Genomic DNA, 16,129 nt, shown 5'->3' with positions numbered 1-16,129 from the left:
AATCCATAGAACTTTTGATAAAGTATAAATCAAAAATGGCGCTTAGAACCCAATCTGGAGACTATAAAAGGCAATAGCTCCACGTATCCAGCTTTAATTGCGTTCGCGCGGTTGCCTGATGCTCTTTTGATTGTTTTTTTCTGTGTTTTTTGCTGTGATCGAAGGAAAAGTGAAAGTGCTAATGAAGTGCTCAACATTTTAAATAGTGTCAAGGATCCTCAGTGATTCAACGATTGCCAGCATTAGGCACATCATAATGGATTACCAGTGTTAACTTAAAAGAGAAAAGAAACTTTTAACGGATTACAAAAGAGTTTTGTTCCCTTTGGGAATAAGGGAATATAATAAATAAGGGAAGGGAAAAAACTAATTTCATTAAAAACTACATATTCTTAGTGGTTTTTTTTTATTTTTTGACTTGCCAAAATGGCAAATAAATTAATATACTTTTCCCTATGGCTTCTGATGTTGGGCCACATTTGGGCCGAAAATGGCGATATCGTGATGACCGATGACGAAGACGAGGATATAAAGTGAGTTGAGAGTGTGGAAAACATAGAGCATTCCCAAAAATTAGTTTATTTTCTAATAAATGTTAAAAATATTTGTTAAAATTAGCAATAAAAGTGGCTTATAAAACCAATAATTCAAAGCAGAAGGAAAGAACTTCTTTTTCATTTCAGTTTATTTTAAAAATTACTTGGCTTGGCAAAAATTAATTCGACTAATAAAACTCAAACATTTCTCAATTTTTTCTAATATTTTTCCTAAAAAAAGTTAACTTGATAAATAAAAATTTTAAAATTTCTTATACATATATATACAGGGCTGGATTAACAAAAATAAATGCTACTGATCGAGTTAGTTTTAAGTCATTTTTAAAATTAATATTTAAATAAATTAAAACCTGTGTAAAATTATCTTTTTGACGTCCTGTTATAACTTTTGTTGTTTTCCAAAGTCATTTTGTTACGGCCCATTTTTTAGACGAATCCTTGACGTAATAGCCCCACCTGCTCCCCTCTAATTTCGGTACTGGATAAATCTATTAAGTTTTGTAATAACTTTACCAATAATTAGATATCATATTTATGTAGAAAAAAAACCTTTGTGAATCTTTAATCGTTTTATATGGGTTTAAAAAAAGTTAATTTAAAGTTTATTTCTTACAATTTGATCTACTTGAAATACCTAGATCTATATTTTTTATCTATAGGAAATAAAAATTTAAGCTTTGTTTCTACCACTTTAAAAGTCTTTCTCAGAATGTTTAGCTAACAAGGTGAAAATCTTAGTCAAAATGTTAAAATCATGGTAAATGGTTTATATAGTCAAAAGTCTTCGTTTTGAATGTCCTTGAACTTTTGAAAACAAATGATCTAAAGTCTTTTTATCATTAAGCATAATCCTTGAGGGAAAACCCAAAATAAAAAAACCCATTTTACGTTTATTTTTGGCTACACATAAATATATCTTGCCCACTTCCGTTCTTTCTAATCACAATAAATTCTAATTTTTTTTTAAGCAAATTATTTTCAATGACTTTTTTGCAAATTTTTTTTGTGTTTAGCCCCTTGGCTCAGGCCATACCGGATGCAGATGATAAGGCAAATGAGCGAGATGAGCGCCATATAAGTTTCAAACTTCATAGTGCTCCCGCTGTTAGGTAATGAAATGACATGGCAAGAACCTATAAATGGAATTACATAATAATTAAAATTATTCCCAAACAAGTGCTCGATATACATATGGAGGAGGATACGGAGGCAATCAGCAGCAGCAGCAACAAATAGTCCAAACTGGTGGTGGTTCCTATGGTGGAAGCTATGGTCTAGGCTATGGCGGAGGCCTCAAGACCAGTGTCATCGGGTAAGTAGAGAAGCTAACTTTTCATTGGCAATGTTTTATAATTGTTCCTTTGTTTTAAGGGGCATCAAAAGTACTCTCGGCCTAATTGGTCTAACCAAGGGGTAAGTGAATTGGTGTAAATTCAGGATTAATAATCACTTCTAATGATTTTGTGTTCATTTGTTCTAGGAATCAGGGCAATTTCTATGGCAACAGTGCACAATTCTTGGCTGCCTATGGAAAATGTGCGGCCATACAATTGCCACCGAATGTCTACTCCGAATGCCATAGTGGACGTTGCAAAGTCTTTTGTCCCGATGGCTATAGCTTTGCTCAGGACACCAAACAATTGGATATGTTTTGCTCAAATGATGGTTGGATTGTGGCCAACTCAGTGTTCACCAAGGTGCCACCATGTCAGGCTCAATGTTTGCCGCCATGCCAGAATAATGGCATTTGTCTCTCAGCCGGCATCTGTCAATGCCCAGAGAATTATTCGGGCCCACTGTGCCAACACAAGAAATCAGTGTGTGCAGCCAAGCCGCCAGTGCCCAAGAACTCCAAAGTCTCCTGCATGAATAAGTAAAGTCTTACAATACAGCTTTCAATGCCAAAGATTCCACTTAATTTGTCCATTCTTTGCTTATCTTTCAAGTCTCTGCCATGCGGAATGCATGCGTGGTTTTCAGTTTCCCGATGGCAGTGGCATAACCAATATCGAATGCCGTAATGGCCAGTGGATACATTCCAAGTCCGGATTGGCCAAGCCGCCAGATTGTGGACGTAAGTGCAATTAGTAGCAATTATTTATCATTGTGATGCTTCAAATCAATTACTTTAGCCACCTGTGCTCCGGCCTGTCAGAATGGAGGGCAATGCATAAGTTTCAATGTCTGTCAGTGCTCTCAGCGATATCGTGGAAACCATTGTCAATATAGTGAGTATATTGAACAAATCTTCTTTAATCTTTTTCTTCATTCTATTTATGAAATCCTCAAAAAGACATTGGAAGCTGTAATGTGACGAATACCAATTTTAATGGCAATTACAAATGTGCCTATGATCAGGAAGAAGCTCGTTGTACCTTCTCATGTCCCCAAGTGCCGGGACTTAAAGTTGAAGGACGTTTGGATATTGAATACAAGTGCAGTTATCAGCATAGCCAATATTTGCCCCAACCATTGCCGAAATGCATTTTCCGTAAGATAACCTTAAAAAAAATAGTTCACTTTAACCTCAAAAATTTTTAAATTCAATATATATGTATGTATATGTAGCTCCTGGTTATACAATTCGTAAGGGTAGCACTAGCCAAAAGATAACCCAACAAGCAGGACATGTCTATCATGGAAGTTTTAGTGGTGAAATGGTCTCTGAGCTGCGTACCCAACGTGAGACAATATTGGCTCTATTGGCCAAATATAGAGATCTGGAGAGAAGAAGTGTGGGTATATCCCCCAAACAAACACATACATATATAGAAGGAAATGATTGTTGATTATTTTTCGGCAGGAATGGTGGTCATCGGAGGAGACTGTGGTCACGTCAGGCAGCTATTCGTTATACCAGAGCAGTGATTTGGATATAACCATTGATAATACACCAAAACCGGCGCTTTGTACCACTTGGGGTGGTATTAATATGAAAACTTTCGATGGTTTGGTATTTAAGTGAGTATTTTTTTGCTGGCCAAAATAGGGTCACACTTTTGTAACGTTTACTATTATTAGGGCTCCTCTGTCCTGTTCGCACACTTTGATCACAGACAAAGTATCTGGCACTTTTGATATTATCTTGAAAGCATGTCCCTATGGATCTGGCTATGGTTGTGCCCATACCCTGAAGGTTTACTGGCAATCCGTTCAATATACATTCGAGAATTTAAGTAAGCTTTTAGGATTTAACGTTGAGATTATGGATGCCCTAATCCTGTCCTTGTTTGATAGATGGCACCATACAATTGGTCACGCCCACTAAGAAACTACCGATGCCCGTCCAGGTTATGGGCATGAAAGTAATGCCTGTGGCCCAACATGTACAAATTGATTTGGAATCGATTGGCTTGAAATTGGATTGGGATCATCATCAGTATGTGGCTGTACATGCCGGTCCGCAAATGTGGGGCAAAGTTGGTGGTCTTTGTGGCTCTCTGGATGGTGATCATAGAAATGATTTTGTATCGAAAACGGGCAAGAAATTGGAAACGGTCAAGGCATTCACCGATGCTTGGCGTGTGGAGGATCGCAGCGAGATGTGTCGGGTGGAAAATGGCGCCGAACTGGACTTTGGCCTGGAGTCGTGTGAACAGAATAAACTCCAAAAGGCTGTCTCGGTCTGCGAACGTCTGTTGGCCAATGAAAAGCTCTCCGATTGCATTAAGCCCTTCAATTATGATGCCTTGATCCGTACCTGCATGGCCGACTATTGCAATTGCCCGAATCGTGATCATCCAGAGAGTTGTAATTGTGATGCCCTCGCCATGCTGGCCAAGGAGTGTGCCTTCAAGGGCATTAAGATGGAACATGGTTGGCGCAATTTGGAACTATGTCGTGAGTTTGGTTGCAATTATATTACATCCCACAAATTTTGTTGATTCCCTTCCCCCCTCTTAGCCATTAGTTGCGGTTTCGGACGGGTCTATCGTGCCTGTGGCCCCGATGTGGAGCCCACTTGTGATTCCGATTTGGCCATTATACCCACCAAGGATAAATGCAATGAGGGTTGCTTCTGTCCCGAGGGCACGGTGCAGTACAAGGATGCCTGCATCACACGGGAACTGTGTCCCTGCACACTGCGTGGCAAGGAATTCAAGCCGGAGGCTACGATCAAAAAGAATTGCAATACCTGCACCTGCAAGAATGGCCAATGGAAGTGTACGGATGATAAGTGTGGTGCACGTTGTGGGGCCATCGGAGATCCACATTATCAGACATTCGATGGCAAACGTTTTGATTTCATGGGCAAATGTTCGTATTATCTATTGAAGACCGAAAATATGTCCGTGGAGGCGGAAAATGTGGCATGTTCGGGTGCCCTATCCGAGGCTCTCAATTTGGCGGCACCCGATGATCCGTCGTGCACCAAATCGGTGACCATACGTTTCACTCTGAGGGATGGCTCGCCGGCGGTGATCAAGCTGGATCAAGGACTGACCACAATTGTGAATGACAAGCCCATAGCGAAATTGCCCAAAATGTTGGGCTTGGGTGAGGTGTTGATTCGTCGGGCCAGTTCAACATTTTTGACTGTGGAATTCGCTGGAGGCATACGCATCTGGTGGGATGGCGTATCCAGAGTTTATATCGATGCCCCGCCCAGTTGGCGGGGACAGACGAAGGGCTTGTGTGGCACCTTCAATTCGAATACCCAAGATGATTTCCTCACTCCGGAGGGAGATGTGGAGACGGCCATTGAACCATTTGCCGATAAATGGCGTACAAAGGATACTTGCCAGTTTCCCGCCGAGACCCATCAAGGTCCACATCCATGCACATTGAATCCGGAACGCAAAGCCCAGGCAGAGAAACACTGCAATTGGCTGTTACAGGATATATTCCAGGATTGTCATTTCATGGTCGAACCGGAGCAATTCTATGAGGATTGTCTATATGATACATGCGCCTGCAAGAGTGACCTGGACAAGTGCTTCTGTCCCATTCTATCGGCCTATGGCACTGAATGCATGCGACAAGGAGTCAAAACTGGCTGGCGAATGACGGTCAAAGATTGCGGTAATTCCACCTCTTTCTCCTCCCCCTCGTCTAGATGCAGATTGTTTCATTGCTTGTTTTCTTTTTCCAGCTGTTAAATGCCCACTTGGTCAGGTTTTCGATGAATGCGGCGATGGCTGTGCTCTGACCTGTGATGATTTACCCAGCAAGGGATCCTGCAATCGGGAATGCGTTGAGGGCTGCCGCTGTCCCCATGGGGAGTACATTAACGATCAGGGCGTCTGTGTGCCCAAACAGAGATGCCAATGCACTTTCGATGGCATGACATTCCGTCCGGGCTACAAAGAGGTTCGTCCTGGTGAGAAATTCCTTGATCTTTGCACCTGCACGGATGGTATCTGGGATTGCCAGGATGCCGAAACGGGTGACAAAGACAAATATCCCCCGTCATCCGAATTGCGTAGCAAATGCTCCAAACAACCATTTGCCGAGTTCACGAAATGTGCCCCAAAGGAGCCAAAGACATGCAAAAATATGGATAAATATGTGGCCGACTCTTCGGATTGTTTGCCCGGCTGTGTGTGTCTAGAGGGTTATGTCTATGATATATCACGTCAATCCTGCGTCCTGCCCACCAATTGCTCGTGCCATCATGCCGGCAAGAGTTACGATGATGGCGAGAAAATCAAAGAGGATTGCAATGTCTGTCATTGTCAGGCGGGCAATTGGAAGTGCTCCGAAAATGGCTGTGAATCCACTTGCAGTGTTTGGGGTGATTCCCATTTCACCACATTCGATGGACAAGATTTCGATTTCCAAGGTGCATGCGATTATGTCCTGGCCAAGGGTGTCTTTGATAATGGCGATGGTTTTAGCATAACCATCCAGAATGTGCTATGTGGCAGCATGGGTGTAACTTGCTCCAAGTCTTTGGAGATATCCCTAACGGGACATGCACAGGAATCTCTGTTGTTAAGTAAGGATTCTGCTTACAGTGTTGATCCCAATAAGTCGGCCATAAAGAGTGAGTTTTTCTATGCAACTAGCTTAATCCAAGATTCAGTTGAACAGGTCTCTTTCTCACTTTCATCTCTTAGAGCTACGCGATAGTGTCAATTCCAAGGGACACGCCGCCTTCCATATCTACAAGGCCGGTGTGTTTGTTGTGGTCGAAGTGATTCCTCTCAAGCTGCAGGTCAAATGGGATGAGGGCACTCGTGTCTATGTTAAACTGGGCAACGAATGGCGTCACAAGGTCAGTGGACTATGTGGTAACTACAATGGCAACGGGCTCGATGATATGCAGACGCCTTCGTTGGGATTGGAGACTAGTGCCATGCTGTTTGGCCACTCCTGGAAATTGCAACCGCATTGTGCCGCTCCGGTGGCTCCAATTGATGCTTGTAAGCAGCATCCAGAGCGCGAGACCTGGGCTCAATTGAAATGTGGTGCCTTGAAATCGGAACTCTTTAAGCCCTGCCATTCGGAGGTGCCACTTGAGAGATATTGGAAACGTTGCATCTTCGATACCTGCGCCTGCGATCAAGGCGGCGACTGTGAGTGCCTGTGCACGGCGGTGGCTGCCTATGCCGATGCGTGTGCCCAGAAGGGCATCAATATACGTTGGCGGTCCCAGCACTTTTGTCGTAAGTACGCCCAGAACGAAGAAAAAGAAACCTTCAATTAAAAGAGAGACTTCTTCTTTTGCAGCCATGCAGTGTGATCCACATTGCTCGGATTACAAGGCCTGTACTCCAGCTTGTGCGGTAGAGACTTGTGATAACTTTTTGGATCAGGGAATCGCCGAACGTATGTGCAATCGGGAGAACTGTCTCGAAGGCTGTCACGTTAAACCGTGCGAGGATGGCTACATCTATTCGAATGACACCTTCAAGGAGTGTGTACCGAAAGCGGAATGCAAACCAGTTTGCATGATCAAGGAGGGTAAAACTTATTATGAGGGCGATATAACCTTTATCGATGATTGCGCCACTTGTCGTTGCTCGAAGCGCAAAGAGATTTGCAGTGGAGTGAAGTGTGCCGCTGCACCGCTGCCACCGCTGGCTCCCATTGTGGAGGGCACCACATTGCCACCGGTCCTGGCCACACAGAATCAAACGAAATGTGTGCGCGGCTGGACAAGATGGTGTGACAAGGATAAGGATAACTCCGATAAGAGCGTTCGTCTGAATGATGAAGAGAAAGTGCCACGCTACGATCGAATGGAGAATATTTATGGCACTTGCCTGAAGGAATTTATGACCAAAGTCGAGTGCCGGGTGAAGGAGACACATGAGCCGCCCGAGCAAATGGACGAAAATGTTGTATGCAATTTGGAGGAGGGTTTGCGTTGCATTGGCAAATGTCATGACTATGAGCTGAGGGCATTTTGCCAATGCGATGAAGAGCCACTTGAGCCGGCGCCCAAGCCCACCGAGAAGCCACAAATTGGCATGACCTGCGATGCGGGCATTGTGGAGTACAAGGATTATCCGGGCGATTGTCATAAATTCCTGCATTGCCAGCCCAAGGGTGTCGATGGCGGTTGGATCTATGTGGAGAAGACATGCGGTGAATTTATGATGTTCAATCCGACCATATTCATCTGTGATCACATAGCCACAGTTCAGGAACTGAAGCCTACATGTGGTGGCAAGAAACCGCAACCCTTGGAACCCTTGGAACCCATCAAGCAATGTCCCGATGATAAAATGTGGTCCGATTGTGCCAATCAGTGTGAGCATAGTTGTCATTATTATGGCAGTATATTGAAGAAACGTGGTCTCTGCCAGCCCGGTGAACACTGTAAGCCCGGCTGTGTGGATAAACTGCGGCCCGATTGCCCCAAAATTGGTAAATATTGGCGCGATGAGGACACTTGTGTCCATGCCGATGAATGCCCATGCATGGATAAGACCGAGCATTATGTTCAGCCCCATAAACCGGTTGTGGCTGAGTTCGAGATATGCCAATGTATTGATAATGCTTTCAATTGTGTGCCCAATAAACCGGAACCTGTGACATTGCCACCTTTACCTGAAGTCGAATTGATAACTTTGTTGCCCCCCCTGATACCAGTTACCCATACGCCACCACTGAAATGTGCTCCACAGCGGTAAGACCTTAAAAATAATTTTATTCCTATTTTTCATCATTTAACTTGGGATTTCAGACTCATTCCAAAGATTGAGAATGGTCCACATTCTCTGCCGGACAGCATATTCAATGCTAGCTCAAAACTTGCACCCGAACATGGACCGCATATGGCTCGTTTGCATAGGGGAAATCATCCCAAGGGCAGTTGGTCACCCAATATCAATGATCAAATGCAATATCTTGAATTGAATTTTGGTAAACCTGAACCCTTCTATGGTGTCATAATGGCCGGAAGTCCTGTATTTGATAATTATGTTACCCTATTTAAGGTGTGAAATAGTTGAAAATTTTTATGGAAGATTCAAAAAAAACTTACACAAAATGTTATTCCAGATCCTACACAGCCATGATGGTGTGGCCTATCATTATTTGGTTGATGAAACGGAAAAGCCGCAAATGTTCAATGGTCCACTGGATTCTCGTGCTCCCGTCCAGACACTCTTCAAGATACCCATTGAGGCGAGTTCTTTAAGGATTTATCCATTGAAATGGCATGGTTCCATTGCCATGAGAGTGGAACTTTTGATTTGTAGTGAAGAGGAGTTGCCCCATTTGCCGGATTTGCCATTGCCAGCTCCTCCATATGTTCCAGTGACCAGTACAGAGCATCCAGCTGCTCTAATTGAGCAAGAATGCATTGATTTGATGGGCGTGGATGAGGGCAAAATGTATGAGCAGCAGATACAATCCTCTAGCCTTTGGCAATCGTCGAGGAAACCACAACTTTTGGAGCAATTGAAACTCTCCACACCTCAGGCCTGGCGTCCATTGACCAATACGGCAAATGAATTTATTGAATTTGATTTCCTGGAACCTCGAAATATATCCGGTTTCATTACCAAAGGCGGTCCAGATGGCTGGGTCACTGGCTATAAAGTTATGTTCTCCAAAAAGAAGCCCACCTGGAATACCATACTCTCGGCCAGTGGTCAGCCACGAATTTTTGAGGCTAATGTCGATGCGGATACGGAGCGTAAACATCATTTCAAGAAACCCATTTTGACGCAGTACCTTAAATTGGTTCCGGCCAAATGGGAAAAGAATATCAATATGCGCATTGAACCCTTGGGTTGCTTTAAACCATATCGTAAGTGGGATGATTTCTCTAAAAAACAAATGCACAATCTAATGTCATTTATATTTTTCCCTTTTGCTAGCCGAAATCGCTCGCCAGATTATACCAGAGACTAAAGAGCCAACCAAATGTAATATTTGTGATGACATTCAAGCACCACCATCTCCAGCTGGCAGCACAGAATGTCCATGCAAGGATCAACAATTGTTTTGGGATGGCAACACATGTGTCCAGCATAATCTGTGCCCCTGTGTGGAGAACTATGTTAGTTACCCCATTGGCAATAAATTCGAGAATGCCGCTTGCGAGGAATGTGTTTGTGTCCTGGGTGGTCATAAGAATTGTAAGCCCAAAAAATGCCCACCATGCCAAGGTGGCGGAAACTTACGTCCCGTGATAACTAGCGATTGCCGTTGCAAATGTGAACCCTGTCCCAAAGAGCAGAAATTGTGCCCATCGAGTGGAGATTGTATTCCAGAGGTCCTTTGGTGCAATGGCGTGCAAGATTGTGCCGATGATGAGGATGCCACATGCCGAGATTCGTTTGCTGTTAAACCAGAGCCAGAGAAGAACAAAAGTGAGTGTCCGAAGAAATTTTGCCTTTACCAATGAAATTCCTTCTCGACTCTCTATCTTTCTATCTTCTCGTTGCAGCTGAAGTCATCACCTGCCCGGCACCTGTGTGTCCGCCACAAATGAAACTGAAAATCATTGAAAAGAAGGCCCGCAAAATGTCGAAAATATTTACGTTCTCGAAACAGATTTCAATTTTGGATGATGGCGAAACGATAACCAAGACCAAATATGTCTCATCGAAGGAGCAAATTTTGGCAATGCCTAGCACTGGTCTGGAATTACTGGATTACCAAAGGGACGAGGAATGCGATGAGTTCACTTGTGTGCCCATACCCAAGATCGATAAGAATGAAACGTTTACATGCCCGGAGCCCAAATGTCCGGATAAATATGATGTTGAGTTGGATTTGAGTACGGCCAAGGCGGGCGATTGCCTTAAATACACGTGTGTCCTGCGTCCCAATAAGGATGATGTGTGTGAAATAAGTGGCAAAAGTTTCACCACATTCGATGGCACCCTCTTTAAATATGGTCCATGTAGTCACATCTTGGCCAGGGATATACACAATGGCAGTTGGTCCATATCGGGTAAGATAGGCACAGAAATATCAAAGGTTACGCCTAATCGCTAAACCTTTTTTGCACACAGTTCATCAACAATGCACGGACGAGACGCGTAAAGTGTGCCACAGGGTGATCACCATTAAGGATATACAGGCTGGCAAGGAATTGGTTCTGTTGCCACAATTGAAATTGAAATTCAATGGATTTGACTTCACCGTGGAACAATTAAGCAATTCACCCATATGCAAGGCATCATTTGTGGTCTCACAACCGGGTAAGACATTACTGGCTGTGTCCACAAAATATGGTTTCTGGGTGCAACTCGATGACATTGGCATTGTCAAGGTGGGCATCTCATCCAAATTCTTGCGCACCGTTGATGGCCTTTGCGGCTATTACAATGGCAATGCACGTGATGATAAACGTACGCCAGATGGTCAAATTTTGGCCAATACCGAGAAATTTGGTGACAGTTGGTATGATCAGCGTATACCCAAGGAACAGTGCGGCGATCTCAAATGCTCGAGAGCTATGCAGGCCAAGGCCTTGCAATTATGCAATATAATCAAGTGAGTGGGCAGTGAATCCAGCAAAAGGCAGACATCTAATCGATTTCTATTTATCCTTACAGTCATCCAACTTTTGCACGTTGCCATAAATCTGTGAATTATAAACAATTCTCGAATAATTATTGCCTAGAGGCGGCCTGTGATTGTCTGAATGCCAATAATGGTGATCCAACGGCCTGTAAATGCAATATCCTGGAAAGTTTTGTCAAGAAGTGTCTGAGTGTTAATCCTTTGGCACAATTGAGCAATTGGCGTGCTGTCGTTCAATGTGAGATAAGTTGCCCATCGAATTCAGTTCATTCGGATTGCTACAAACGTCGCTGTGAGCCTTCGTGTGATAATTTACATGCCGATGAATGTCCCATACTGCCGGATGCATGTTTCCCTGGTTGCTATTGTCCCGAGGGCACTGTGCGCAAGGGACCGCAATGTGTGCCAATTGCTGAGTGCAAGGATTGTGTATGCAATGCCATGGGTGGTTCCAAATACATGACCTACGATCGCAAGAGTTTCAGTTTCAATGGCAATTGTACGTATCTTTTGTCACGCGATGTCATATTGCCGGGTGTCCATACGTTCCAGGTATATGTTAGCATGGATAATTGCCAGAAATTGGGACAGACTAGTCCAGTGGAGGGCGGAAGTTGTGCGAAATCATTGCACATTTTGAACGGAGATCATGTCATACATGTCCAGAGGGTGGCCAATAAGCCGAAAGCTTTGCAGGTTCTGGTCGATGGATTTGAGGTGAAGCAATTGCCATATAAGGACAGTTGGATAACATTGCGTCAGGTGGAGGGTAAAGAGTTAAAGCTATCGCTGACCGAATCGCATGTGGAATTGTCGGCATCTTTGGAGAAATTGATCTTTTCGTTGGGTGTGCCAAGTATTAAGTATGGCAGCAAAATGGAAGGACTCTGTGGCGATTGTAATGGCAATGCTAACAATGATTTGCAACGCAATCCGGCCGCCAAGAGGAGCAAGCCAGGCGTGGAAATCGATGTCATCGAAAGTTGGCAAGCAGATGAACCCAAATTGGGTCTGCAAGATGCCCTTGAGTGTCTCAGCGAGAATGTGCCCAAGGATCATTGCATACCGCTTGCACCCGAAAAGGATCCTTGCCTGCAATTCTATAATGCGGAGCTTTTCGGCAAATGTCCTTTGGTGGTGGATCCGGTGGCTTATGTCTCGTCATGCCAACAGGATATCTGCAAGCCAGGTAACACCCAGCAAGGAGTTTGTGTGTCCTTGGCAGCCTATGCTAAGGAGTGCAATCAACACGGCATTTGCACGAATTGGAGACGACCCCAGTTGTGTCCTTATGAATGCCCCAGTGATATGGTATACCAGCCCTGCGGTTGTGCCAAGAACTGTGATACAGTCAAAGCCCTTACCGAATACGATGCAGTGAATCTCAAGGATCAGGCTGTCTTCCATACGGTCAAGAGTGATGAAATGTGCCTGAGCTCGGAACGCTTCGAGGGTTGTTTCTGTCCCCCGGGACAAGTAATGGATGGTGGCAAATGTATTCCCGAAGCAGCTTGCACTAAATGCGAGGACGCCCTCCATCTGCCAGGCGATCAATGGCAAAAGGATAAATGTACGGATTGTCAATGTGATGCTAAAGGCAAGACTTCGTGTGTGGTTAAGAAATGCCAAGTGGAGGAGAATATCTGTGCCGAGGGCTATCAGCCGCAGAAAATTGTCACCGAGGAGGAATGTTGTCCACGTTATCGTTGTGTGCCCGAGCCCAAGGAACCGCACAAATTGTGCTTAGCCCCCCTAATGCCCATTTGTGGACCCGGGCAGTTTAAGAAACAGAAAAACGATGTCAACGGTTGTCCTCAGTATATTTGCGGTAAGAAGATGGGAGAGATTATGTCACTTAAACGGATTCAACCTCCACGTTTTATTTATTTTTAGAATGCAAACCCAAAGATGAGTGTGAAGAGCTTAAACCACCACGGGAATTATTACCCGGTGAGCAATTGATTAAGATCGAAGAAGGTTGCTGTCCCAGTCAGAAGATTGTCTGCAAAATAGATCAATGTCCGCCGGCTCCAAAGAGTTGTAAGGAGCGTTTCTATGAACTGAAGACCAAGCACGACATTGACGACTGTTGTCCCACCTACAAATGCGGTAAGTGGGATTGGGAAAACTGTTCCATTGTGGAATTATTAAATGAAACTCTTGGTTTTTGTTTCTTGTTTGTAGTACCTCCCAAACATCTATGCATTGTTCAATATGAGATTGATGAATCTACACAATTTACCAAACAAATTGGTGATAAATGGCTTCATCCCAAGGATGTGTGTCGCCATGAAGTTTGCTCCTATGGACCCGAGGGCACTGCCCAAATATCATTCACATCAGAGCAATGTAATACAGCGTGTGAGCCTGGATTCACTTACCAGAAAGTTGATAACAAATGCTGTGGCGAGTGTGTACAAACGGCTTGTGTGTTTGAAGGAAAGCTGTATGCGGCTGATGCCCAATGGAAATCCATTGATAATTGTACCCACTATGCTTGTCTCAAGAAGGACAAACAATTGTTGGTTAGTTCCTCGAAAGAAATCTGTCCAGATGTTAGCAAATGCCTGACACATTTACTATACCTGGATGGTTGCTGTAAGAGATGCAAAGTGGAACCACTTATCGAGGATAAATGTAAGTAAATGCAGAGAGAGAAAGAAAAAGTTTTATCATATGTGGTTCTTGTTTTCTCTTGTAGCCACTTGCTTGCCTGTGTCCCTGGCAGAATCCCAGACTAAAGAGCTGCTGAAATTCCCTAAATCTGGTCATGGTGTTTGCATTAATGCAGAGCCCATTAAAGGATTCACGGATTGTGTGGGCGCCTGTAATTCCGGTTCGAAATACAATACTCTAACCGACATGCATGAGAAGTTCTGTACTTGCTGCAGCATTAAATCCTATCAACCGATCTCAGTGAAAATGATCTGTGAAGATGGTCATACATATGTACAACGCGTAGGTTTTTCCCCACGAATCTATGAATTATAATTTTACATATTAATTTCGTTTTCTATATCCAACTAGCATGAGGTTCCCTCCAACTGTGGCTGTTCGCCTTGCGCTGAGAACTCGGATAGTATGATTGATGTGAGAATGCAACCTGATGTTCAATCCCCACTGCTAAAACTGCTCGGCCAATAGCAAAATTAGATGCTAGAATAAGTACTTAGGGCTAAGGTCTAAAATCAAAAAGCATTGAAAATAAAAAAAAAATTAATTGATTATACAAAATTATAACATATATTGTTTATTTGGGAAAATAAATAAACTTGATCGATGGTCAAATTATTTAAATTTAGTATTTTTTTTGTCATGAGATCTTTAACGACCGTTACATGTCGAAAGCCCTCAATTTAAAGGTTAACCAACACTGCCAACAGATCAATTTAATACGGTCATACTTAACAAAGCGCGTACTTTTGCAAAAATGTCGCGTAATTCGGAAAATAAATAAAATAAAAATAAAATCGCAGCTCAATTGAAACACAAATAGGTAATTTGCCAACATTTATACCCATAATGTTCAATTGCCATGGCATATACAAATACATACATATCCATATAAGTATAGTCAAGTCAACGAGTTCGGCTTAATTTTAAGTCAATTTATAGCAGCGCCTGCGGCACGAGCAGCGCTATTTGCCAATGGCACGCAACAACTGGAAAAGAATGTGTAAGCGATGGCATAAGAAGAGGAGGAGGAGAAGAAGAAGTAGGACAAGCCAAAGCCCAAGTCCATGCCCGAGCCAGAGCCAGCCAGCCCATTAACAATGTTGTGGCACCTTTTGATAATGCACTTCTTGGTCGTCATACTTCGACGGCAGCAGAGTCTCAGTGTGCGGTGTGGCAAGGAGAAGAAGAAGAAGAAGCAGGAGGAGGACGGGGGAGGAGTTGTCGCTGTTTATGAAAACTTTGCGGCTTTCTGACTCGACGCCGCTGCCCCACCCCCCATTCATTTGCCATCATGCCATGCTTTTTGCATTTGCATTTCAATAATTAATTGTTATTGTTGGCCTGAGCACTTTTTGTTTGTTTTTCTTACATATGCATGCATATCTGGTTGTGTGTGTGTGAGAGTGAGTGTTTGTGTGTATGCTGTGGCACATGCCAGGGATGAAAAACGCAAATGCTTTTCGTAACCAAATTTAAAATATTAGATAGTGAGGAGTACGATCCGTTCTCCATTAACAGTTATCTTTGAATACAAAGAAATAACACACATACATATGTACATTTAAAACTTTTCTGATTGCCTGTCTCTTCTTGGCATACATTTTATTCCTTCCTTTTGTGTGTGTGTGTGTTAAAACTTGTCTTCTGTTTCAAATTGGGCAATCGCGAAAGTTCTTTAACAATATAAAAATAAATAATGTGAAATCGAGAAGTAAATTAAATTGATAAATTGGCTCTTTGTGACGAAACCAAGATGGTGGACTTCTTGGGAGTGGGCGTCAACGTAGCCGTTTGCATACCATGACAGAAAGAGACAGCTAGAACTTCTCCTGGTAAGTACGCCATTTTGTTGCATATTTACTGTTTATTTACAAAAACGATACAGGCGTTTGAAATCCATTAAAAAGTCATTTCAGTCTAAAAACTTTTTGTTAATTGAATAGCGATCATCGAACATTTTCTTA

At 43.2% G+C, this 16,129-nt stretch overlaps 1 protein-coding gene across 1 annotated transcript; it reads left to right on the top strand.

The window, feature by feature from the left end:
- The first annotated feature begins 404 nt into the window (after positions 1-404).
- On the top strand, positions 405-14,713 carry LOC6639247 (hemocytin). The gene is made up of 26 exons (XM_023181628.2): positions 405-533; positions 1,571-1,666; positions 1,735-1,869; positions 1,929-1,970; positions 2,038-2,430; positions 2,504-2,631; positions 2,690-2,785; positions 2,851-3,048; positions 3,126-3,292; positions 3,361-3,518; positions 3,579-3,733; positions 3,795-4,397; positions 4,461-5,579; positions 5,650-6,543; positions 6,617-7,165; positions 7,230-8,634; positions 8,692-8,944; positions 9,009-9,762; positions 9,833-10,327; positions 10,405-10,914; positions 10,976-11,459; positions 11,522-13,317; positions 13,383-13,598; positions 13,674-14,126; positions 14,191-14,447; positions 14,517-14,713. The coding sequence occupies exons 1-26, from the start codon at positions 427-429 to the stop codon at positions 14,631-14,633; spliced, it is 11,580 nt and encodes a 3,859-aa protein (XP_023037396.1). The 5' UTR covers positions 405-426; the 3' UTR covers positions 14,634-14,713.
- The last annotated feature ends 1,416 nt before the right edge of the window (positions 14,714-16,129 follow it).

This window comes from Drosophila willistoni, assembly GCF_018902025.1.
Source record: "Drosophila willistoni isolate 14030-0811.24 chromosome XR unlocalized genomic scaffold, UCI_dwil_1.1 Seg144, whole genome shotgun sequence".
NCBI classification, from domain to species: Eukaryota; Metazoa; Arthropoda; class Insecta; order Diptera; family Drosophilidae; genus Drosophila; species Drosophila willistoni.
The sequence above is the reverse complement of the archived record's forward strand: the minus strand, read 5'-3'. Positions and strand labels throughout refer to the sequence as shown.

Bases quoted from the DNA above. Each gene is read 5' to 3' on its own strand.
- LOC6639247 (XM_023181628.2), top strand. From the start codon at position 427: ATGGCAAATAAATTAATATACTTTTCCCTATGGCTTCTGATGTTGGGC. The intron at 1,870-1,928 runs GTAAGTAGAGAA...CTTTGTTTTAAG, and splicing joins CTCAAGACCAGTGTCATCGG to GGGCATCAAAAGTACTCTCG. The intron at 3,734-3,794 runs GTAAGCTTTTAG...CTTGTTTGATAG, and splicing joins ATATACATTCGAGAATTTAA to ATGGCACCATACAATTGGTC.